General features: G+C 48.9%; 1 protein-coding gene across 1 annotated transcript; it reads right to left on the reverse strand.

Annotated features, from left to right (window-relative positions):
- Positions 1–1,263: 1,263 nt before the first annotated feature.
- MYCBPAP (MYCBP associated protein) lies at positions 1,264–24,640 on the reverse strand. The gene is made up of 21 exons (XM_061140756.1): positions 24,594–24,640; positions 22,887–23,230; positions 14,931–15,058; positions 14,200–14,359; positions 13,988–14,091; positions 13,066–13,252; positions 12,701–12,816; positions 12,036–12,186; positions 11,045–11,160; positions 10,840–10,955; positions 10,255–10,366; positions 7,837–8,026; positions 7,256–7,443; positions 6,059–6,205; positions 5,119–5,541; positions 4,635–4,756; positions 3,787–3,902; positions 3,550–3,585; positions 3,182–3,330; positions 2,832–3,002; positions 1,264–1,427 (listed from the first exon to the last, which is right to left on the reverse strand). The coding sequence occupies exons 1-21, from the start codon at positions 24,638–24,640 to the stop codon at positions 1,326–1,328; spliced, it is 3,225 nt and encodes a 1,074-aa protein (XP_060996739.1). The 3' UTR covers positions 1,264–1,325.
- Positions 24,641–25,644: the final 1,004 nt, after the last annotated feature.

Consider the following 25,644-nt stretch of genomic DNA (forward strand, 5'->3'; position numbering starts at 1 on the left):
CAGGCAGGCAGCACCTTCAGAGGTGAGAAGCCTGCCTGCCAGGGACAGATCCGGGGCCAGTGCTGGGGACTCACCCCCACTCTGCAGTAAGTTAACCCTTCTTCTGCCTCCTCAGGGGAAACGGGGTGGGCAGGGGAGGCTCCAACTCCCACTCCCCCCCACCCTTCTTCCTCTGGGCCAGGACCACCATTCCCTGGGGCTGGCCCTTTGGTGGACTACTGCCTTGTTTGGCTTTCCCTCTGGTCCCCGCGGCCACCCTGGAGGCGGCGTCAGGACTTTAGGCACAGTGCCCTCTCTGCGTCTCTGACATGGGATCAGGCTCAGAGTGCCCTGCTCTCTCCAAACCTGCCATATCTTGACTGGAGGACACCTGAGGCCTATGAAGTCCTCATCAGAAGCACCAAATGCAAAACCAGGTAGGTAGAAGATGGTAGCCACTCTTCGGGTCTCCCCGTCCCCTGTGCTGCATCAGCATTTAAGTCAATGAGGCCACCATTAGCAAAATTGTTCTTCAGACTCTGGAAGCATGGAGCCCACTCTGCACAGGAAGCCTGGCTCAGATTGATTATTATTGAGAGAGAAGAATTTACGGTGTTGAGTCTGAGCTGGAGCTGACAACATGCTTCTTAGCAAGAGTCATCTCTCATCCACTTCATATTTCTCTGAGCAAGGGAGGGAGCAGAAAGTTGAGACTTTTTAAAGCAGAGAAAAAAAAAAAAAAAGCTCAAAGAGGCCAGGTGGTTTGACATGAGGAGGGGATAAGCAGGCTAGAATCCAGAATAACATCTGGCTGATGACAAAGGGATCTGGCCTTTAGGGTTTAAGAGTGCGGTATGATCCTCACAATCCTCGGGGCTTGGGATGAGGTCTTTGGACCCAGCGGAAGTGTGAGGACCTCAGGGACCCAGGTCCCATGGGGTCTGGTTCTCCTCCTAGTCACACACTGTGTCATATGTGGTGATGACATTTTGGGAAGACCTGGCTCCAGGAAGCACACTCCCAAATGTGTGAGCCAACGAAGGCCGGAGGCAGGGGCCACAAGCGGTGATGCTCTCTGTCCTGTCACCTCGATTCATTCCTTGTCCTGCTGCCAACTTGCTCTTCCACTGCTCCTCCCATACCTCCCCTTCCCACCTCCTGCTGGATGGCTCCAGGAACTGAGGAGGGGGATCTGAGGGCAGGTGGGACACAGGAGGACCATAAGCTGACTTCATCAAGATCTTACATTCAAGACACAGAGGCATAAGGGAAGTGGTAGGAACATAAAGGTTCTTTATTGATTTGTTTGTTAAGCGGTTTCCCAGGAGGCAACTCAGGCATGTGGGTCAGGTGCAGAGACGCAAAGGCTCCTCAACATTCTTTTGGGGGTTGAGTTCATCAGCCAGGGCCAGCAGGTCAGTCACCAGGGCATCCAGCAGCCCATAGACCTGGAATGATGGGGTGAACATCACAGGCAAAGGCTTACTCTGTGGAAAGCACCGGCACAAGGGAGCATCCCCACCCTGAGGGAGAGCTGAAGAGGGGGGAAAACTAAAGTTGTAGAGATAAAACTAAAGTTTCTGTAGAACTTTTGTTTTTGCAAATAGTTTTATTTTTTTAAACAGTCTGGGGTGGAATCCTGTATTGCCCCTTGGACATATGGGGACATAAGGTTAAAGGGGCAACTCCAGGGAGGCCCAGGGAGCAGTGCCCATTTAGTCCCTCAGGGTGGCCCAGTTCTACCCTGGCCGCCTGGAAACCAACCTTCCTTCCAGTAAGATCAAAGATCCATGTACTGAAATGTCTCCAAGACTGTACCCTCTGGTGAGGCTGTACCATATAAGCCTCAGCAAGTTGATTCTTAATTCCAAAGAGCTAAGCAAGAGTCTACTCCATGGGTCCTATGATTTCTTTCTAGACCCTATGGACCTTCACAAATCTCAGTGATGTTACCAGCAGCAAATGGAGCTTCTGATTAAATGTGAACAAATGCACAATGCAATCCCAGTTACTCAGCTGTCCGCACCAGTGAAGACAAAGCATTGCCATTAGACTCCTTGACATATCTAACGTGGCTTTGTGGATCTCTCTTCCAAAACCAACAACAGTGACAAAAAGAACAGAACACAACATCTAGGTGAATCCCTAAGGACCTACTGCTTAAGAACATGTTTTATATTATAAATTCTCTCCAGTGTTTCAAAACCCTTACAGCTGCTGGGAATTCACTCTACGTGGTGCTCACCCAAGGAACAGACCTCTCAAGACACACCAAAGACGGAGAAGAAGAGGGAGCAACAGAAGGGAGAGGCTTGTGCTCTGCGCCCCCAGCATCTATTTCCAAAGAGCAGCCAGAATGATCTAAAGCATGAATCGGACTATATTCCTTTATTCAAAACAGTGTCCTCACAATGGCCTACACAGCCCCACATGACCCAGGAGTCTCTCTGCTGGTGGACTCTGCCCTTCTGTCCTCTTGGCCCACTCCCTCCTCTACCCATGGCATTCTCCTAGATGTCCCCATGGCCACTCCTCACTTCTCTTCAAATCTTTGTTCAATGGCACCTACCCCCACCTACCGACCACCTGCGCTTTCCCTACCCCCTAGCCCTGGTTGCTCTCTTTTTCCCGTAGTGCTCATCACCTAACATACCACATCTGTTACTTATTCATGAGGTCTGTCTTGAATCCTAGAATGCCCTTCACAAGGGCAGCTTTGCTTCCGTCACAGATGCAGTAGGCACTTATTGTTTGTGGGATAAACAGAGTGAACCAGGGGGTGAGGGAGCAGAGGAAGGTATGCAGGCAGGTGTGAGTGACGGGAGGGCTGAGTGCCAGGTTCTTGCCCTCACCTCAGTGTGCAGCCTGTGGGTGTATTTCTCCATGACCAGGGGATCTATGGGTTCCTGAGATGGGATGATGCTGTCGGGGACAGGCTCTTCCAAGGAAAACATGTCCCGGCTTAAAGATTTCACTGGTTTCTTGTCATCCTTTGTTTTGTGCTTCTTGCTATTTAAACGGTCCTGCTTGGAGAGACACAGACATGCCCAGCCTTCAGTAGCTCCCGAGGGAGGTCCAGTACCTTTTCAAGAGCAGCTCTGAGGGGAGCAGGGGCATCATGCTGGAGTGACTGCCCACTTTCCGCAGCCCCTCCTATCCCTTCCCCAGCCCCACCCCCAGGCCCAGAACATGTGCTACATGCCTCTTTCCCAGGTGGCAACCTGGCTCCTCTTTTATCTTCTTTGTCTCTGATTCCAAACTGCTTCTTTTCCTGGGATGCCCCTTTCCGTTCCTCCTTCCCCAATTTCCCGGAAGTCACCTTCACTTCTGTGACAAGAGGTGACTTTCTATCTAAGGGAAGTGAATGGAAGACAAATAGCCTGTGGCCTAGCTGACCCCACAGGCAGAAGCTGGGAGAGCAAAGGGCCCTGGGGCAGCCGAGCTTAAGGAGCAAGGCCCTGGGTCAAGTTCATGACTTTGTGGAACAAAGGCGCTGGGTCAAGTGCATGACTGTAGGGCATGGGGGAGGGACCCAGGTTCCAGTCCCAACTCCACCATTCTACCACATACAGGATGGCAAGTCATCTCGCCTCTCTGGGACTCCACCTGTAAGACATGCGGGCTGAACTAAGGTGATTGTTAATGTTGCTTCTAGGTCCCAACTGCTGGCCGCAGATAAAAAGCAAGAGGCCTACCCCATGGACCAACCTCACAGAGGTTCCACCAGAAGTGCACAAATGGCTAAAGCACCACTTCCACCTGGGCAGAGGGATGGGAAAGACTGCGCAGAGGTGCACAGTGTCTGACCTTGCTCTTCTGGCATGTTCAGGTAGATGGTCTCCTTCTCAGGCAGGCCCAGCAGAGCCCTCAGCCACAGGGAATGGCTTACCAGGCTGTCAATCAGATCTCGCCACAGCTGCAAACTAACATATTGGAAAAAAGCCATCACCGCTCTTGTATCTGTAGAGGCTTGGTCCTTCCCTTCTGAGACACTGGTACCAGGAACTGCTATGGAAATATCACACCTCTGTCCAGCCAGCATCTTCACTGGCACCTGTGCAAGTGCTGGGATAGGGATCGGGCTTTCCTTGGTGGCAGCCCAGAAAAAGTGGCCTGGGGATAAGGTTAGGTCAGTCTTGAATTAACTCCAGCTTGAAACCATTCCCACTCCAGCTCGGATCCATTCCCACTGGAGGGGTTAGACCTGCATAAGATTTGCAGGATAAGTCTCCTGGAAATGTGTTCTGAGGGCCTTGCAGAAGGCCCCCAAGCCTATCCAAGCAAGTTCTAAACAGGCGATGGGAAGGCTGGCAACCAACTGAGGCTTTTCATGGAACAGGCCCCTCTTCTCACTGTCCTCTGCTATTTCATCTGGTCATTTATCTGCTCATCGAGAAGAAATAAGGAAAGAAGGGGGAAAACCATCAAGGTGCTTACTCTGATGACTCCTTCCCAGAGGGTGGCCGGCATGGGGAGAGCAGCTCTAAGGGATGCTGTGGCAGCTGCCAGAGCACAAAGGGTCTGCAGAATTTTTCAGCAACCTGACCTCAAAGAGAGCTCAGCCCCCTCGAGTCCTGGGACTGCCTGCCCAGAACCCCTGGCCAGACACAGCAAGGGGAAGGGATGGGAGTAGTTTTCCTGGTGGGGGTACTTACCACATCTGGTACAGGAAGTCAGACTGCAATGGCCACGGTTCCTGGCACAGTTCCAGGGCCGCTTTGTTGAGCCTGATTAGGGCATCTTCTCTCTGGTTTTCCTCAGGGAGTGCCGTCACTGCCTGGCAGGTCAGAGGTACCATGGGCAACCGTTCTGCCTGGGATACCAAGGGTTCCTGCATCTTCTACTAACAGGTGTGGGGTAGTGAGGGCAGGGGGCCAGGAGGGGATGCAGCCATGGAGAGTCTGCCTGGGTGCCTTCTGTGGGAGCCTGTGCCCTCCCTTGGAAATCTGTACCCCTTGAACCCCTTTCCACGGGTCAGAGAAGGAGCTCCTCCTGCACCACAGTGGCCAAGGCACCCAAGATAAAGAGAAGGCCGAGAGATTGCTTTATCTGGGTCCTCAGAAGGTTGTTTCTCTGCCCATGGGGATGGAAGGGGCTGCAGAAGCAAGGGCACCTGGCTGTGCCAGGGCTGGGAGGCACCTTCCTGAAGTCTTCCAGGCAGAGGTTCCACTCTGGCAGGGGAAGGCCATCCAGTTCCCAGGGGCTCCTGATGCTCTCCGGATCCGGGCTCCCCTCCACCAGGATCTCCTCCATGATGCTCTTCTGCTGAGAATGCCTGACCCCTAGCCCGGTCTTCTGGGACCCAACATGATCCTGGGAGTCCCTGAGGGCCTCACTCTCCCGCCGGGGCAGTTGAGGGTCTAACGTTGGGCCCTTAAGGTGTGCAGAAGACTCGATCTTCATTGAGGTCTCTTCCGAGTAGGCTGACAGGGTCGCAGCAGCCTGGGCCCTGGGGCCGAGGTGCTCCTCGCCGGGCCTGGCCTCCTCAGCCTTGAGGGGCAGGACCATGTACTGGCGCCACAGACTGTGCAGATGTTGCACCACCTGGTGCTGGTAATGCAGCTGCAGCAGAGGCAAGGGGAGGCTTGTTGGCGGGGGGCGGGGGGGGGGGGGGGCGGGCAGGCTGCGACATGGGGCACCCAGAGCCTGAGCCAGCCTGCTCTAGCTTCTTGTTCCCTCGAGGAGCGCTGATGGAGGAGGCAGGAGGAAGCTGGCAGGAGCTGCTGGGCTCACAGGGCTCCCCACTTCCCTTTCAACCTGAGCACCTCCAACTTAAGGCTTCTTATACATTTGGGCTTCCGAGGAAGACTGAGTTTGAATAAGAAGTTTTTGAAGCTCTGTTATCACCTAGCATTCACTTATAGTAGCTAAGTTTTCTTGGGCAAATTACTTAACCCCCCTGGGCCTCAGTTTCTTCCATGTAAAATGAAGATAGAAAAAGTACCCATCTCATAGGACTGCTGTGGAGAAACAGAGTTACTCAAGTTTCTCAGAACAGATCCTGGCACACAAAGGGTTTGCTATTACTTTCTTCCGGGGCAAGCACAAAAATGGGCAGGGGCCTGCGCTGGGCCTGTACCTGAGGATTCCTATGGTGGAACAAGTCCTCCTCAGTGAGAGAGGCATCCACAGGTGACTGTGTGCGCTCGGGCGTCAGGATCCCCGTCAGAAGCTCCTGCAGCATGTTTTCCACGATGGTGACTGCTTCATGGGAGGCCAGCTTGCTCTGGGGAAAGGAACATGGCATAAGCAGCAGCTCAGGCTTTCAAAACCCATGTTGCATCCTCAAGGGAAGGCAGATCCCCAGAACTGTCTGCCTTGCTGTCGACAGAGTTCTTGCCATTGTCTGTCTGTCTGTCTCTGTCTGTCTGTCTCTCTCTCACATACACACACACACACACACACACACACACGTACTCTCCTGTTACCAGACTCAAACCTCTCGGTTCTCCCCAAAGATCCTTGTTCCCTAAAAGAGGCTGACAGGATCCAGAGGAAGGGTCAGACCCAGAGAAGTTGTTCCTTCACGGGGCCAAGAGGCCACACAGTCAGCATTTCCCCCAGATAAGGAGGAAGGGCAAGGCTCAGGGACCGCCTTGTTGAGAGCATGACTTAGCCACATGGTCCCTGCTACAGAGAATAGTGGAGGGGCATCTCGTGAGAGAGGCTGGTCCGATAGTCAGCAGTGAAGCAGACATGACATTTGTCAAAATCACCTTTGTTCACCAGGGGTTGAACCCAGCTGAAGTAGCTGGCTTGTGTTTGGGGGTCACAATGAATAAAAAAAGCACCTCTTTCTGCAGAATCCCACAGAGCGCAGCACCAGATGGCCAGGCTGCAAGCCTGATGGGCCAGCACATTCCCACTTCCCACTTCACACTCCCTCCTGGTGCCCGGCCCACTAGTTAGCGTTCTCTCTGGTTTTGTCTGGTTTTGAAGTCTTGCCAGTTAAATGCACCTTCACTGGACAGCACCAGACAACAGTGTTTACACTTAAGCAAGTACTTCCATTCAGTCTGCATTTTAAGGGCCAATCTCATTTCTTTCTAATGAAGTAGGGTCATGCATGGTGGAGCTCAAAGCTGCCCCTTTTCTTGCCTGCTCACCTATCTTTTACATCACAAGCCCCCCTGAGGAGTGGTTTGGAACAAGAGTATCTGTTTTTTAAAAGTTCGCCTCTAGGGCTGGAAGTAACAAGATCCCTGCAGGCAGTGCCAGGAAGAACACTACATTACCTACAGAGTGTCCACAGGGGCTAAGATCTGGTGTCCCTTACCTCCAATAACTTCCTCTCTTCCCGAAAAATGTCCTGGGCCAAGGAGACTGCATGGAGGTTGACCTGCAGGACAGCACCTCCTAATAGGGTAGGGTGGGTTCCAAACTCCCAACACTCTCTGAAGATCCCAGCATTCAAAGATTTGAAGAAAAAACTAAAGTTCTTAGTTTCTCCAGGCAGAATTACACCTGAGAGGGACAGAGACAGAGGTTTTCCACCAGGTGGGAGCTTCTGAGCCCCAAGCCTGTGTGTAGAAAGTTAACTAAGCCTTGTTAGGGTGACCAACTGTCCCGGCTTGTGAAGAACTGAGGGCGTTCTTGGGATGTGGGACTTCAGGCAAGGGGGACAACTGGTCGTCCTAGCCTCAGGCCTGTGTATATGGGTAACTGTTTCTGCCCCTGGTGGCTCATTCCTGTGTTCTCAGGTGTTCTACCGTTCCCTCAGCTGATGGGAACAGGGGACGGCACACTTCATGGAAGAGATGGGACGGACAGGTGGGAAGAGGGGCTCATGCTTGCAGGGCCTGGGCATGAGCGAGACTTGGGCTGTAGGAGGGGTGAGTGGGCAGCTTCCCCAGGTACCTTCCCGATTGTTGAAGTAAAACCTCTGCATCCTATTCCTCTTCAGGTCTTGGAAAGAGTCCCACTGTGACCGCCGCCGCCAGTCGTACCAAATGGCCACCGTGCCGTTATTGATCACGGTCAGTTCTGAAGATGTTTTCTCCCCTTCTAGAGTTTCAAAGGTCAAGCGGACAGCAATTCCAACATGCCTCTGGGGAGAGAGGAGGTCTGAGAGATGTCCTGGCCTATGGTGAACAACTCAGCCTGGTTTGCCAGGACTTTCCTGGGTTTGGCACTGAACGTCTCCTGCCCTGGGCTTCCAGGGCCTGGCCACTCTCAAACACATTGGCATCATACCCCAAAAGTGGCTGTCTCTGCCATCAACAGTAAGAAGAGGAGATAAGACAGACTTTATATCTGATGAACATTTTTACTCCTTAACATCTGAAGAATAGTTTAAGTGGGCCTTAGGAAGCATTACTATGAACTACACTAGTGGAGGTGATGGAATTCCAGCTGAGCTATTTCAAGTCCTAAAAGATGATGCTGTTAAAGTGCTGTACTCAATATGCCAACAAATTTGGAAAACTCAGCAGTGGCCATGGGACTGGAAAATGTGTTTTCATTCCAATCCCAAAGAAGGGTAATGCTGAAGAATGTTCAAACTAGTGTACAATTGCACTCATTTCACATGCTAGCAAGGTAATGCTCAAAATCCTTCAAGCTAGGCTTCAGCAGTATGAGAATTTTCAGATGTACAAGCTGGGTTTAGAAAAGGCAGAGGAACCACAGATCAAATTGCTAACATTCTTTGGATCACATAGAAAGTAAGGGAATTCCAGAAAAACATCTGCTTCTGCCTCATTGACTACACAAAAGCCTTTGCGTGGCTCACAACAAACTGTGGAAAATTCTTAAAGAGATGGGAATACCAGACCACCTTACCTATCTCCTGAGAAACCTGTATGCAGGTGAAGAAGTAACATTTAGAAATGAACATGGAACAATAGTGCATGTTAAGTCACTTTAGTTGTGTACAACTCTGTAAGACCTGATGGACTGTAGTTTGCTAGATTCCTCTGTCCATGGATTTCCAGGCAAAAATACTGGAGTGGGTTGCCATTTCCTTCTCCAGAGGATCTTCCCAACCCAGGGGTTGAACCCATGTCTCTTATGTCTCCTGCATTGGCAGGTGGGTTCTTTACCACTGGTGCCACCTGGGCAGCCCAGACTGGTTCCAAATTGTGAAAAGAGTATGGTAAGGCTATATATTGTCACCCTGCTTATTTAACTTCTATGCAGAGTACACCATGTGAAATGCTGGGCTGGATGACTCACAAGCTGGAATCAAGATTCCTGGGAAAAATATCAATAACCTCAGCTATACAGATACCACTCTAATGGCAGAAACAGAAGAGGAACTAAAGAGCCTCTTGATGAGGGTGAAAGAAGAGAGTGAAAAAGCTGGCTCAAAACTCAGCATTCAAAAAACTTGAAGATCACGGCATCTGTTTCCATCACTTCATGGTAAATAGAAGGGGGAAAAGTGGAAACAGTGACAGATTTTATTTTCTTGGGCTTCAAAATCACTGTGGACAGTGACTGCAGCCATGAAATTAAGACACTTGCTCCTTGGAAGAAAAGCTATGATAAAAATAGACAGTATATTAAAAAGCAGAGACATCACTTTGCCGACAAAGGTCTGTCTAGTCAAATCTATGGCTTTTACAGTATGGCTTTTACAGTAGTCATGTATGGATGTGAGAGTTGGACCATAAAGAAGGCTGAGCAAAAGAATTGATGCTTTCGAACTGTGGTGCTGGAGAAGACTCTTGAGAGTCCCTTGGACTACAAGGACATCCAACCAGTCAATCCTAAAGGAAATCAACCCTGAAATTCATTAGAAGGACTGATGTTGAAGCTGAAGTTCCAATACTTTGGTCACTTGATGCAAAGAGCTGACTCACTGGAAAAGACCCTGATGCTAAGAAAGATTGAAGGCAAAGGAGAAGGGGCCAGTAGAGGATGGGATAGTTAGATAGCATCACTGACTCAATGGACATGAATTTGAGCAAACTCCAGGAGACAGCAAAGGGCAGGGAAGCCTGGAGTGCCATAGTCCACGGGGTCGCACACGACTTAGTGACTGAACAACAAACAACAACAAAGCCATTCCTGCTTGAGAAGGTTTGCTTATTTACATGTTTGGGGACTAGGTACAAACTGGGTGGCTTGTGACATTCTCTTTTCAGACTTGTGACTTTATTCTGGCTCAAGTTAATGTTGCTGTTAACATTTTCAAACATATGCTGAAGGCGAGATCAGATAAAAACGCAAATAGGAGAATGTTCAGGCTCCTTGTGACTGCCACAGTCACCCTGAGATTGCCTCATGAGGGAGGCCCTTCCAGCAGATGGGTGAGGGTGAAGGCAGTTTTACCTTGTCCTCTGAATTACTGCCTCGGATCCAGCAGGCTGGCTTCCCACAGAACAGCAGAGAAGGGCCAAGAACAGGCATAGGAACCACATCAGGGTAACTGGCCAATAAGTCTCTGTAAGACAATCCAGTGACATATTTTTCCTAAGCCTGCCACAGTCTTGCCACATGGAGCCCATGGAGATGGCTGCCAGAAAATGTGGAGATGTGCCCGGCTCTGCCCTCCAGTGGAGCATCATCAGCTCCATCCTGCTCCATTCCTGCAATGGGAGGTTCTTGGACATAAAAAGAGACTCTTCATGCAGAGCCACACAGCATTAGGGGAGTCTGGAGGGGCCCCATTTATGAGCAAAGGAATGTCTAGGAAAACCCCGTTAGGAGTTGGTTGCTGGAAGGGAACAGATGGCAGTGGTAGAGTAAGCACAGGTGTTCCTTTGAATGGGCTAGAGGAGGGGGTGACAGCCATGAGCAAGAGGCTGGGAGGGAGGCACTCTGATTCCAGGGAGGGAAGCCTGCCTCAGGATACTTGCAGGTGCTGGGGAAGCCACACTCTCCAACCGCTCTCCCTCAGGCCCAGGGCCAACTCACAAGTGCACTGTGTCTTCAGAGGAGCTTTCCGAGCTCCTTTCAAACACTGAATAGTCTTCCACCGTAACAGTGGAGAAAGGCCGCCCTTTGCCCACCACCTCCAGGCCATCAATATCCTCAGAGAGACAGAGAAAGGAAAGGTTATTTGACTGAAGACAGGCCCCACCCTGAGGGGCTTCAGACTAGGCACAGAGGCCTCACCAACCTGCTGGCTAAAATTCAGCTCTGCCATGATGCTCTGCAGCTCCTTGCGTCGGCAGGCCAGAAACAGACTCCGATCCCAGGTGTAGCGGTACCATGCGTCCTTCTGGGCTGGCAACCCTAGAGCAGGGTCCAAGAACCCTAAGCACAGGCTGCTGCCATGCCCCCTCCCTACCCATGTTCAAGGGCTCTGAGAGTACCCATTCCAGCTCCGTTGCTGGGAGAGCTGAAAACACAGCTTCCCCGTGAGCTGGGCTCCCTCCTCCAGGCCCCACACCTACTGCTTCAGCAGCCCTTCACAGGACTGCGGCAAAACCAGCTTCCAGACCATCAAATTTTTGGATTATAATAAAAATAACAATAGCAGCTACCTTTTATTGTGTTTAACAATGAGTCAGAACCTCTTAATACACACCATGTCTCATTTAACCCTCTCATAACCCCATGAGTATTTTACAGATGGGAAGCTGAGGCCCAGAGAGGTTAAATAACTCACTGGTGCTCACAAACTCAACACAGCTGGGACCCGAACCCAGGTAGTCTGGCAGCCTTTAAAGCAGTGCTGCCCATTAAAAATATGATGCAAATCACAAATGCAAGCCATGAATATGTAATCAAAATTTTCCAGAGGCCACATTTAAACAGGTAAAAAGAAACAGTAATATATTTAACCTAGTATATTAAAAATATTATCATTTCAACATGTAATCAATATGAACATGTAATCAATATGAAAATTATTAATAAAATCTATTTTTTCAAACTGATCTTCAAAACCCAGTGTGTAGTTTACACTCATGGCACATCTCAGCTCAGACCGGCCACATTCCAGGTGCTCAGCAGAGGAGGCTCAGCGCAGTTAAGGACAGTGACGCCCTAGAGCTGGGCCCCTCCCATCACTGCCCCCCTCGTCTTACTGGAGGGGACTGGACCACCACACCAGAACCCTGATCTTTTACCCCCAAGGCCAGTCTCCTTTACATCCCACTCCTCACCCATCTCTGCCTGGATGGACCAAGGCTTCTTGATCTGAGTGATTGGCTCCACGAGGCCATGCTGAGTTTTTGTCTTTGTCATTACCAGACCCGTCATTTCATCTCCCAAGTATTCCAGTCGACTCCAGAACCCACTGGTCAATCCACAGCCCTGTCAATGGAGGACAGATGAGTCAGACTATCTGAGCACCTTTGAGAGAGGCGGGTGGGAGGCCTGGGAAGACAAGAGCTCTACAGACTACAGATGCTCCCTCTGGGGAACTCATGCTGCCCTGAGGACAGAGAGAGAAGCACAACTTTCTTATTTGCAGGCTGCCGTGTTATATGTTTACCCGGTCCCAGAGATGGCAAGTTGGTCCAGGCATTGAGATACCAGAGCACATCATGGTGCCCTGGGGCTACTGAAAGCTGGAGCCTCAGCTTTTAGGAGACTAAACCAAGACAAAGACTATTCTAATAACATAGTACCTGTGATATCTTTCTCCTCAAATTAACAGTGACCACCACAGGCCAAATTATTTATCTGGCCAGTCCCTGAATGACAAGTAATAGAACCAGTAACAGAAGTCAGTAAAGACCTTGAGGGTTTAACAAAGCTTTGCACTGGATAGATTTCTTTTGTCCCCAGCTGTCCAGACCCCTCCCACAGGGTGCACTGTCCTTACCTTCCCATCAGACCGTGTTGACAGCATTCGGTCCAGGAGCTCCCGTTCCTCCTGGATCTGTCTGTAGGTCTCTCCTGTGTGCATCAGCAGCTCGCTGACTGGCTTCTTCAGCCGTTCTAAAGAGAACCAAGAATGCAATGTCACCACCAAATCCAAACAAATAGGGGCCTGAGCTCTCTGAACTGATCAGCTCCGGTCACTGGGCTGATTTCATGACCCACTAAGTTGGAGAAGCACTTGGCAGTTCTCAGCACAAAAGCGAGCAGCCTGAATCCAGGCTCTGCGGGTGGAGGGGGAGAAAAAACACAGCAGCAGAGCCTCAGTGCCAGGTGAGGCCAAGCAGGTGTCCTGTCCGCCCTGCTCACCACTGAGAGTTTCCTGCTGCTTCTTCCGAAGGGCTATGTTGCGCTGCCAGTTTTTCAGAAAGTTGTGCTGCAGAGGTGGGACCCAGGGAGGATGTGCCTTCTCTTCTTTTGGGGCTTCCTGCTTTGGCTCTTCTTTAGTTGAGATGAGGGTCATCAGACAGGGTGGGGTGTGTATCAGCTCAGCCAGCTGAAAAGAGCAACGTGAGTGTGGAGGGCCAGGGAAGGCATGGCAGCGGGGCTGAGCAGACTTCTCCAGGCCTAAACTCCTGCTGTCCTCCCTTTCTGCTGAGTCCCTCCTCTCCAGGGCCACAAGGTAGCAAGTGACAGAAAGCAAATCACAGAACCAGGGGCGCTGTCAGTCCCCTCACCCAGCCACGGGAAGACTGTGGTCAATGTCCTTTACTGCGTCTGTCCTCCTCCCAGCTGATGTTGACACCGTCACCTGCTGCATGACAGAGTCATTTTTATTGGACTCCAGGCCTTTTAACACCTGAGAGATTCTCTGCCTGGAACCAAGAAACTAAAGGAACTGAGAGAGAGAAGTGCTGCATGACGAGAAAGTTGGAAAGACAGACAGTCTCTCCATGTGGCCCTGGCAGGTATGGGGAGCCACCTTCCTCCACCATGTGGACGGAGGAGGGGAAATAAAGCTGGGGTGCAGACAGCAGTGGGGAGGGGGAATGGGCTCAGTCTGATGAGAGGCAGACACACTCTCGCCTTTGGGTTGCTCCAGGCTCTTGTCTCCTTATAGTGAATTCCAGACTTCTGTTGAAGCTAACTTACATAGGCTTCATTATTTGGGGGGAAGGGTCACTTATCACCTCAAATTCTGTAACCCCAGTCCTGCTGGACTCTGCCAGGTGGTTAAGACTGCAATGACCTCAGAGATTTCTCTCCCTCAGGCAGCTCTGTACAAACGAACCTGAGTGTTCCCTCGAGCAAGTGCAATTCTCTTAAAGTCCTGGAGACTCCCCAGGATGTGGTGGGGCAGGATCTGGTCACTGCCATGGAAGATGTCACCCGGTCCTGGAAGCAAAAGGAAGAGGTGGGAAGGCGAGCTATAGCCAGAGGGTACTCTGACAGGGCCCCACACTCTCTCCAGGATAACTCATGAACTTTGATGCTAGTGCACACCAGAGCAGTCCAGGGGCTTTGTGGCTGCATCTGGAGTAGCAGGATGTGCTACTAAATGTGAGACCTTCCTCCTGTGATCCTTGGGTTTGGGTTTACGGATGATAAATCTCTGGGTAATCACACGTTTATCTTCTGTTTCAATAAGGCGAGGAATATGTTGCTAAAAAGAAATAAGACAGAGATTTCACATGACATCAAAGGGAGGGAAAAAGCCACCCTTCCCCTCTATCCTAATTCTTGGTGGAATTCCTGAAGGCAGACAAATCTGTTTCTCTAGATCTGTCCATATGTTCTGTTGAGGAAATGCCTTTGTAACAGCTATGAGACTTATTAACATCCTAGGGAAAAAATAAAAACATCTCATGCCTCCAGATATTTCAGGTGAGAAGTGGCTAACTTTCCCAGGAAAAGGAGGGGGTTATCCATATCTGTAACTCATTTTCCCTTCTGTGAAATGGGGATGGCATCACTCGCTTCTATGGGAAGCAAATTACTTCATTCTTTCATTTCTCTGTGGTTCTATACGAATCTTAGAAATGTTAATATGACATAATAAATTCCGTTAGGTGCAAAAGTGAACAGATTTGTGTTTGATGGATTCTTCCATGGAATCAGACACTCCCTCTGAGTAGGAAGGCAGTGGACAGGCAATGGACGTGGTTGAAGTTCTAAACCACCCAGGTGGCAAGGAGAGGCTCCTGCAGCAAAGGATCCCTGGACTTCATCCTTACCTTCCTCAAGTCTTCCTTCTTAATGGCTAAGGCAAGAATGTCATCTCCTTGTAGCACATTGCTAACAGGTTCAGGTTCTTCCTGAATTGGGGGTGTGGGCTGTTCAGGTACCTTTGCCCGCTTCTTTTCTGAAAAGGAGCAGATAGTTCAAGTGTTTAAAAATAGATATTTTTATATTCCATGGTGGGGGGCGGCCAAAGCCGGACATCTGGATGGACAGCAGAGGCTGCCAAGGTGGCCTGGGCAGCACTTTGCTGGGGTGACAGGAGTTCTCTCTTGTAGGTCTGCACCCACCCTCCAAACGGTGGCCGAAGCTTTGCAGCTGAAGCTGAGATCAGAAGTTCTTCCATTCCAGGCTGTGCTACTTATAGCTGGACAACCTTGGGTACATCATTTGGTCTCAGTTTTCTTTTGTAAAAAGAGGAACATGGACTAAATAAGTTATTCCCAAATGCTAGTTAAATGTCTACCTCAGAATCGCTTGGGGAGTTTTACAAATGCAGCTTCCTGGCTCCTGACTCCCTAGGTGACTCTGATGCAGTGCTCAGGGACAATAGACACTTTCTCAGTCTCCTCCCTCCAGTGATGGTACTGTCCGTTCTTCTGGGTGAAGGCACTGGGTTTCCTGAGACACTGATAAAAATCTGGATGCTCTGGGATAAGCAGAATATTCACCACTGGCCATTTATGTCACATTCTTCCATGTAATAAATACTGTTTAAACATCTTCTATATGCAAGAGAGTTCCAGAAAAAAATCTACTTTTGCCTTATTGACTACACCAAAGCCTTTGACTGTGTGGATCACAACAAACTGTGGAAAATTCTTCAAGAGATGGGAATACCAGACCACCTGACCTGCCTCCTGAGAAATCTGTATGCAGGTTGAGAAGCAACAGTTAGAACTTGATATGGAACAACAGATTGGTTCCAACATGGGAAAGGAGTACATCAAGCTGTATATTGTCACCCTGCTTATTTAACTTATATGCAGAGTACATCATGCAAAATGCCAGGCTAAAGTACAAGCTGGAATCAAGATTTCCGGGAGAAATATCAATAACCTCAGATACGCAGATGACACCACCCTTATGGCAGAAAGCAAAGAACTAAAGAACTTCTTGATGAAAGTGAAAGAGGAGAGTGAAAAAGTTGGCTTAAAAGTCAACATTCAGAAATCTAAGATCATGCATCCAGTCCCATCACTTCATGGCAAAGAGATGGGGAAACAATGGAAACAGTGAGAGACTTTATTTTGGGGGGCTCCAAAATCACTGCAGATATTGACTGCAGCCATGAAATTAAAAGACGCTTGTTCCGTGGAAGAAAAGCTATGACCAACCTAGATAGCGTATTAAAAAGCAGAGACATTGCTTTACCAACAAAGGTCCATCTAGTCAAAGCTATGGTTTTTCCAGTAGTCATGTATGGATGTGAGAGTTGGCATATAAAGAAAGCTGAGTGCCAAAGAATTGATGCTTTTGAACTGTGGTGTTGGAGAAGACTCTTGAGAGTCTCTTGGACTGCAAGGACATCCAACAAGTCAATCCTAAAGGAAATCAGTCCTGAATATTCATTGGAAGGATTGATGCTGAAACTAGAGCTCTAATACTTTGGCCATCTGATGTGAAGAACCTACTCATTTGAAAAGACCCAGATGCTGGGAAAGATTGAAGGCGGGAGGAGAAGGGGACGACAGAGGATGAGATGGTTGGATGGCATCACCGACGTGATGGACATGAGTTTGAGTAGGCTCTGGGAGTTGGTGATGGACAGGGAAGCCTGGTGTGCTACAGTCCATGGAGTCGCGAAGAGTTGGACACGACTGAGTGGCTGAACTGAACTGATATGCCAGGCACTGTGCTAGGCTTTGGGGATATAAGGCAAAGTCTTAAGCTTCAAAGAGCACATGCCCATGGGAGGCAAGACTGTCAAACAGACTCAACTAGGGTGACTATGGGAGCATCCAGGGGCCTCAATCCAGTGTGTGGAGTGGTCACGGAGGGCTTCCTAAGGAGGTAATTAACTGAGAGCTGAAGGATGATGAGAGACAAGGGAAAGGAAGTGGAGGATAGGAATCCCCAAGGGCACAGCATGACGAGGCCTAGAGGCAAGAAAGGATAGAGCACACGTCTGAAACTGGAAGCATGTGTTTTTAAATAGCTAGAGTGCAGTGAGGTGGGAAGTAGGAAGCAGAACCGGGACAGAAAAGTAGGAGCCAGATCATGAAGAATTTAGTGAGCCACGTAAAGGGCTTCAGTTTGTACCTCGTGGGCCACGGGATGGCAAGGAATGGATTAGTGGGCACAAGAATGAGCACAAGATCACTTAGGAGTCTACTGCAGAGGCGAAGTGATTAGGATACAGTTCATGGCCCAGGAGGAAAGTGGAGTGATCTGAGCCTGTATCTCTCATGTGCCAGAGTATAGTACTGAGAATGCATGGCGCAGAAGCAAGTTACTCCCCACTGAGGACACACTCCCTACCTTCCTTCTACAGAGGTGGGTTAACAGTTTCAAATGCATCTCTTTTTTCTGGCTGGTATCCTCTTGTGTGCTGCCCTCTGGTTCAGAAAGTTTTGAAATAAGGCCCTACAATCAAAAGAAAACTCTAAAGCATTGCCTTTAGGACTTTAAAACACAACTTGGTTTTGTCCACTGTTTCTCATGGTATTCTAATTTTTTAGAAGCAGTGTCATTCAAACATCAAGGTAAGTGTTTTGGTTCAGTTCAGTTCAGTTCAGTCGCTCAATCATGTCCAACTCTTTGCGACCCCATAAACTGCAGCACGCCAGGCCTGCCTGTCCATCACCAAATCCCGGAGTCCACCCAAACCCATGTCCATCGAGTCAGTGATGCCATCCAGCCATTTCATCCTCTGTCATCTCCTTTTCCTCCTGCCCTCAATCTTTCCCAGCATCAGGGTCTTTTCAAATGAGACAGCTCTTCGCATCAGGTGGCCAAAGTACTGGAGTTTCAGCTTCAACATCAGTCCTTCCAAGCTTTCTTTATAGTCCAACTCTCACATCCATACATGACCACTGGAAAAACCATAGCCTTGACTAGATGGACCTTTGTTGGCAAAGTAATAATGTCTCTGCTTTTTAATATGCTATCTAGGTTGGTCATAACTTTCCTTCCAAGGAGTAAGCGTCTTTTAATTTCATGGCTGCAATCACCATCTGCAGTGATTTTGGAGCCCAGAAAAATAAAGTCAGCCACTGTTTTCACTGTTTCCCCATCAATTTGCCATGAAGTGATGGGACCAGATGCCATGATCTTAGTTTTCTGAATGTGGAGCTTTAGGCCAGCTCTTTCACTCTCTTCTTTCACTTTCATTAAGAGGCTCTCTAGTTTTTCTTACCAGAATCAAACTAGTTTTTAGAAAATGCCCACATACTCAGTGGTCAAAAAAACCCAAGCCAGAATGAATTGAAATATATTAATAACTCTGAATTTTGCATATTGGCCAGAGTCCATCTCTGCGGCAATGGGGTCAGTAGAAACTCAGGAGCACCTACCAGCCAAGCCACATGGACCTGCACACACAGACACACAGGGGGCTGCGTGTCTTGGCCACAAGTTCTGGTCCCACCCCCACCAGATGTGGAGCTCCTCCCACCTCTGTGGAAGGAATGCCTGGAATGAGCCATCTCTCCTTCACCTCTCCCTTCTACACAAAGTGCCGAAGTTGGTGATAGCCCAAGAGAACTGGTACCAGCTGAAGATCTGCTTTTATAGATATTTTGGTATTATTTATGTTCTCCAGGAAATTTGCTTCCTCCATCACTCTGGCTGGTTTTACATCTTCTCAAGGGATTAAGCATCTCCAGATAGGTGTTTTTTGTTGTTGTTGTTGTTTTTTACTGATGGGTATATAATTACCATGTACCAATTTATAAACTTTCAACATTGCTAAAGATTTCAGAAGTACAATATATGCTGTGCTACTGCAGACAGTCAGGGAATGGTGTGTTCTAGTTAACAGTCATAGAAAAGATATATCCATTTTAAACTTCAGTTCACCTTAGAGAACATGCATATATACCAAGTACCTTCTATGTACTATAAATTACAGAGAAGATGGTATTAAATGGTCAAGATACAGCTCCTTCTCTTGAGAAACTGAAAGCAGCAGCAGACAATAACACACACCAGTCATAACATAAGAGCCTAAATTAGTGGCACAAACAAGAGCTTTGGTTACAGCAAAGAAGGAACAGATGGATGTAGATCATAAAGTTAGGAGTCTAAGTCAAGTTTCAGAAGAGCAGCTATGGGGATCAGAGGCAGCCTCACAGGTTAAGTTAGACCTTGAAGGATCAGAAGTCTTTGCATAGGCAGAGCAGCAGAGGTGAGATCACAACCAGAGCAAAGGTGGATGTGGGGCTGAGCATGGCACATGTGAGACATGGTGACACAGAAGGCCTGGGGATGAGGTGGGGGTGACATTGGGGACGAAAGGGAAACCAGGGCATCATGCCTCTGTAAACTAAGTCTGAAGCATCTGCTTGTTCTCTGTCAGCAAAAAGGAGGTTTGGTTCAGAAAAGCGAGTTGACGAAAGCAGCAGAAACTCATTCAGTGAGGGTAAGCCAGGAAGACAGGAGAGGCAGAAGCAAGTTGGGGAGACCAGGCGGGAAGGACAATCCTGTGGGGGTCATGTCAGGACCTGAAATGAGGTTTCCACAGGGTTGAAGTATGTTTCCTGCTGAACCTGTAGAGGCCCAGCTATTTCCAGTTCTTTGGTCCAGAAACCCAAGCTGAATGGGGGCTTCTGGTAAGACACAGAGCTGGGGCCCTGATAGCTGTGAGAGGGTTAGAGACCAGCCCCCTTGTACAGGGGAGTCAGGTGACACCTCGGCGGGAGCTAGCCCAGGCAGCGGGAAGCAAGGTTCTCAGGTGGGTAGGAGGTACAAGGTTGGGAGAGGGGAAGGAGGGAGCTATGGAGGGAAAAGAAACCTGGACTCTTAGTTTTTCTGCTTCCTGTTTCATCTAAATGCTATTCTTTATTAGTGTTGATTCAGGTCTTTGGGAAATTCTGACATCACAGTTGCACTAGAGGAATCAAGGGAGGGGCTGTCCGTACCAAGGCTGAGCTTTAATTGATGCTGGAGAGGCATCTGGGAGTCTGGGAGATTTCCCAGTTTCTTAGCAACAAGAGCAAGGAGAAACCTAGAAGTCAAAAAGACTCAGGTCCCCAAACAGGTTTTGTTTGCCTTTTTGCTATAATTCAGAGATTGTGGAGAAACATAACAAAAGATTACAGTTGGTGATTAATTTTATATTGGAAGGGGTAGGAGGGAGTATGGCCCAACTACATTAGAGGCTTTCCCTCAGGTATTTACAAGGAAAAAGTTATCTTACATGCTTTTTTTCTTTCCTCACCTTAATGCATGTTCTTAAATCAGATCTATTTTTTAAAATTATGTTTCTATTTTTTTAAAATTTTTTTATTGCAATATAGTTGATTTACAATGTGGTGTTAATTTCAGGTGTACAACATAGTGTTCAGTTATATGCACACACACACACCCATATATATAATCTATTTTTTTTCAGATTCTTTTCCCTTATAGCTTATTATAAAATATTGACTATAGTTCCTTGGGCTATACAGTAGGTTCAAACACTGTTTAACAAACTGAATTTCCTCTTATTAAAAATAAATATGCAGTGAACAAAATCTTTCCTTGATTTGTTTACAGAAGAAAGTTCAAATCTGATATGATCTCCAGAATCTAGGTAAGCAGGAAGCAATAACTAGGAAAGCCCTTGACTGCCCTTGGGAAAGAAGACCAGCTATTTTTCTCTTTCTCTCCTGTTAAAAAGTGTTATTATGCAAGAGCATCTCAGTGTAGCCTAGAGTGGACTTCTATACTATAAAAAAGCATTAAAGAAAGCCATTCTTTCCAGGCCTCCCAGGGAATCCTACTGACTCCAGGCCTGCCCCCTCTTCACACGGACCTTGTATATCATGATTTATGACTAGCAATTGTCAAGATAAACATCATCTTTTTTCAGAAAACTTTCCCCTCTAATTCTTATATGCAGAGTACATCGTGTGAAATGCTGGGCTAGATGAAGGTGGAATCAAGATTTTGAGGAGAAATATCAATAACCTCAGATATGCAGATGATACCACCCTAATGGCAGAAAGTGAAGATTAGCTAAAGAGCCTCTTGATGAAGGTGAAAGAGGAGAGTGAAAGAGCTGGCTTAAAACTCAACATTCAGAAAACTAAGATCATGGCATCTGGTCCCATCACTTCATGGCAAATGTATGGGGAAAAAATGGAAACAGTGACAGAATTGAAGACTTGAGAGTCCCTTGGACTGCAAGGAGATCAAACCAGTCAATCCTAAAGGAAATCAACCCTGAATATTCACTGGAAGGACTGATGCTGAAGCTGAAACTCCAGTACTGGCCACCTGATGTGAAGAGCTGACTCACTGGAAAAGACCCTGATGCTGGGAAAGATTGAGAGGGCAGGAGGAAAAGGGGGTGACAGAAGTTGAGATGTTTGGATGGCATCACCAACTCAATGGACATGAGTCTGAACAAACTCCAGGAGATAATGAAGGACAGGAAGCCTGGAATGTTGCAGTCCATGGGGTTGAAAAGAGTCAGAAATGACTGAGCAACTGAACAACAACAAGGCCTGGGTCAGGTGCTCTGATCCCCCTTGACACCTATGGGCAGTCATATTACAACTTTTATACTTGACTGGTTTCTCCACCTTGGTTTCCTGAGGTCTGGGGTCCCACAGTTACCACCGATAGTCTTGTTGTGCAGCACACTGCCCACACCCAGCAGACCCTGGATAAATGCGAACAGCAAAAAAGATTGAAGAGGAAGTGGGTTGTAAATGGGAACATGTCCATGGCAGTTAGCCTGCTGTCAAGGCACCCAGGGGTCCTCCCACCTGCAACCAGGGGAAGCCACAGAGGCCAGGAAGCAAGGCATGTCCAGTGACGGTCTTCAGGTTAAACAAGTGGTTGGTTTAGTCTCTAAGTCTGACTTGCAACCCCATGGACTGTAGCCTGCCAGGCTCCCCTGCCCATGGGATTTTCCAGGCAAGTGGGTTGCCATTTCCTTCTCCATAAACAAGTGGAACAGGTGTTAAACAATGTGGCTAGAAAGGTCATATGGTGGGAAAGGTAGTCAAAAACAAAACTGGCCAAGTTAAGCACTTCTTCTGGTTTCCAGTAAGGCTCTTAGGTGACACCTCCCAGAGAATCCCACGAAGATTGTTGGTTTCACCACCTTAACATGTTTCTTGCATTCTGTCCTGAGTTTCTTTTCCCAAGGATCCCATGTCCTGGCCCTTCTACTCTTAAACTCTTATCCTGGATCTTCTGCACCCCAGCAAGGCAAAGGTCTCCACCTACTATGTCCCAACCTAAGATACTGTTCAAGGTCTTCTATGTCTTCCTTCCCAAAGTCATCTCCTGGACAACTGATCCCTGCAGTAGTCTGCTTCCTTTGTCCCCATCTTCAAGGCCCCGTGCCCTGTATCTCCCTTCCCTGAGTTTCTCTGCCTTGTACACCACCCCCAGGGCCCCATCAAAGGTATGGGGCACGCCTTGCCCCGAACCCGCTTCCGGCGTGATCTTTACCTCCATCCTGGGGTCACCCCCATCCTCCAGGCCCCGCGTCGTGAATCCCAAGAACCCCTGCCCCTGTAAGGGCTCTCCTGAACCACCAAGGCAGCCAGCGCCAACCTTTCACGCTCTCTGGGGCCTCCAAGAATCTGTTTGTAGGTATTCTAAGGCGGGAGTCCTTCTTTAGAGACTTCATGGTGCCGCCCGGGCGGCGGAGAGCATGGCCCAGAGCCGCGGGGACCGGGAAAAATAAGGCTGTGCGGCAGCCCCCGCGACCCTGCACGCGCCCACCCGCCCGCCAGCAGCAGCCGGGGCGTCCATAGCAACCAGCGCCCCGCACGAGGGCGCTCACCCACCGAACAACTTTGGCGGAGACTGCTTCGAAGCCACCTTTTTCATGGTACCAAACCTACACGCCAGCCGCCGGCCAGCTCCTTGAGTGCCCACCCGGACAACGCCCCCGACCCGGACCGTGACGTCACTGGCGGCGCCGGCGAGCGCCGAGACGTCACTAGCCAGACGGGCGGGGCGGAGCCAGGCCGGGAGGAAGGGTGGGGAGGAGGCGGGGGTAGGAGACGGATGGGGAGGTAAGTAACTGCCCCACGCCCCTCCCTGCCGTTTCCCGCTGCCCCTCCAGACGCCCACCGCGGCCTGCAGCCCGGCTACCTCCGGGCTCTCGCTGTCTCTCGGCACCGCTGCCCTATCGCAGCGGGATCAATGATCCTTTCGCTCCGTGCTGAAAACCCCCGATGGCTTCCCGTGGACTTCAGTAGTCCAGTGGCCCCTGCCTGTCCTCTACTTGCGCCTGCTGGCCTTTCCTGCCCACCACTTACCAGATTTGGAGACTTGGGGCTTTCTCACACTGTTTCTGTGCCTGGAGATGCTGCCCTTGGCCCACTCCTACTCCCAATTTAAAATAGCCCTTTCTGTTGTCTCAGTTTTACAAATGCACCCAGTGTTGTTGTTTTTTTTTTTTTCCCTAATGCATTCTGGAATTACTGTGTTTAAGTGGTTGGCCGCTGTCTGTAAGAATATAAACGCAGTGAGAGGGGGGCTGGCTTGTCCTTTGTCCCCATCCTAACTCAAAGTTTAGCACATAGCAGTGGCTCAGAAACTGTGGAATAATGAAGGGGATCTAGAGCAGGACAGAACCGGATTCCAATCTCAGCTCTCCTTGTTTATTAACTGTGTGATCTTAGGCCAGTCCCTTGACCTCTGTGAGCCACAGTTTTCTCAAGTAAGATGGAGGTCATAATACCTCCTATACAGGGTCACTGTAAGGATTAACTGACAGTAGGCATTTAAACTGCCTTTCACAGTACCCTCCATAAACTGTAGGGATGCCTCAGTCAACTCTCAAAATCATTCTGGGGTTGGGGAGATGCTCTCTGTACCCATTTTATAGATGGAAGAACTGAGATCCACCAAAGAAGAGAATATAAAATCACTGGGCCAACCAAAAGCACAATTCAAACCTGGTTCTCCCAAGGCTAAGGCTCTTCAGACATTTCTGAGCTTTGCTGCAGTCTGCCCCATACAGAGGAAGAGCTAGGAAGAATGCCAATAGGTCTGGTCAATTCCCGGGCTCCCTATGTGTTCCTCACTACTGGGACTCTTCCAGGGGCATGGCTTCTTCTCCATACTCCTCTAGACCTTTACTCTGCTTATGATTGGCACGTCCTCCATGGGCAGCCCCTCCTCTCCTGTTTTCTGAGGCCTAGGCACCAACCTTCTTCCAACTTCCAGGGACTCCTCAGTTCAGTTTGCTTTATGAACATTTACTGAATGCTTATGATACCCCCAGCTGGGGACTGTGTCATCTGGGTCTTCCAGGAAACAGAGACAGATGGAGATAGGAGTGCAAGAGGTTTATTGTGAAGAGGGGAGGGGACGGAGCAGGACCAGGCTGGGAGAGCCTCAGACTGTGTTGCGGACTGACAAAGTCTTGGCCAACCCACTGTGGACATCTGAGGAAAGAAGGTTCATTCAGAGGTTGTCGGCTAACTGCCTTCCTTGCAGGAGAACAGCAAGCTCTTTCTTGGAGGGAGATAGGATGAGCTCACATCCACGGGTACCACTGGAACTCTGAGATATGAAGGAAAGTGCACATCTCTTGTTCTTAGGAGCTCAGGGTCCACAACACAAGCACTTGTGAAACTGATCCATGTGCTCAGCTTCCGGAAGGTCTTGGAACTTTGGGAAGTTACACAGCTTGTGGGTAGCCTGGCTGGGAGTGGGACAGAGGCCTGGGAGCTGTTCAGGGAGAGGACAGTGTAGATTGAAGGACAGGAGAAGAAGGGACATGGTCAGGCAGGTACACAACCTGGCAGGGCTCTGCCCCCAGCCCATGAGTGACACTGGGCAGGTGCCTCCCCTCTCTGGGCCTGCATATCACCATCCTCATCATCAAGTTATCAGGCCAGATCTGAGCTGCTTAAAGAATCTGATCAAAGTTGGGAACCTTCTCTCCAGGAAATGTATATTTGATTTTTAAAACTTGTGGTAAAATACATGTATATAAAATTCACATGTTAATGAACACAGTTCAATGGCACTTAGTATATTCACAATGTTGTGCAGTCATCACCATTTTCTAGTTCCAGAACTTTTCCCTCATCCCCAAAGAAACTCTGTATCCAGTCACTTCCCATTTCTCCCCATTCCCCACCCACTGGCAACCACTAACTTACTTTCTGTCTTTTTTATTTGCCTATTCTAGATATTTCCTATTAATGGAATGGTACAATATTTGGCCTTTCCTGTCTGCCTATTTTTACTAGGTATAATGTTTTTAAAGTTCCATCGATGTTGTGGCGTTTCATTCCATTTTGTGGTTGAATAATATTTCATTGTATAGATATACCACATGTTGTTTATTTATTCATCTGCACACTTGGTTTTGCACATGATTTTTGCACTCAGTTCTAGAGATTCTCTAAGGTTTATTCACATGGCCCTGGTGTGGGGTGGGCTGAGTTCAGGGTGCCTTAGAAACAGAGTTGGGTCATCTAAAAGTGGGTTTCCAACTCTAATGTATGTACTCATGGGCTAAGGATTAATCACAACTTGGGAAACGCCAGATATAAATGTTAGGAGAGCCTTCTTAGGGGAGTA

The sequence above is a fragment of the Dama dama genome, chromosome 5 (assembly GCF_033118175.1).
Source record: "Dama dama isolate Ldn47 chromosome 5, ASM3311817v1, whole genome shotgun sequence".
NCBI classification, from domain to species: Eukaryota; Metazoa; Chordata; class Mammalia; order Artiodactyla; family Cervidae; genus Dama; species Dama dama.

Coding starts and splice junctions, on each gene's coding strand:
- MYCBPAP (XM_061140756.1), bottom strand. CDS start 24,640: ATGTGCACTTTCCTTCATATCTCAGAGTTCCAGTGGTACCCGTGGAT. Junction 12,817..13,065: donor GCAGCAGGAAACTCTCAGTG/GTGAGCAGGGCG, acceptor GGTTCTCTTTAG/AACGGCTGAAGAAGCCAGTC. Junction 1,428..2,831: donor CCCACAGGCTGCACACTGAG/GTGAGGGCAAGA, acceptor CCATCATTCCAG/GTCTATGGGCTGCTGGATGC.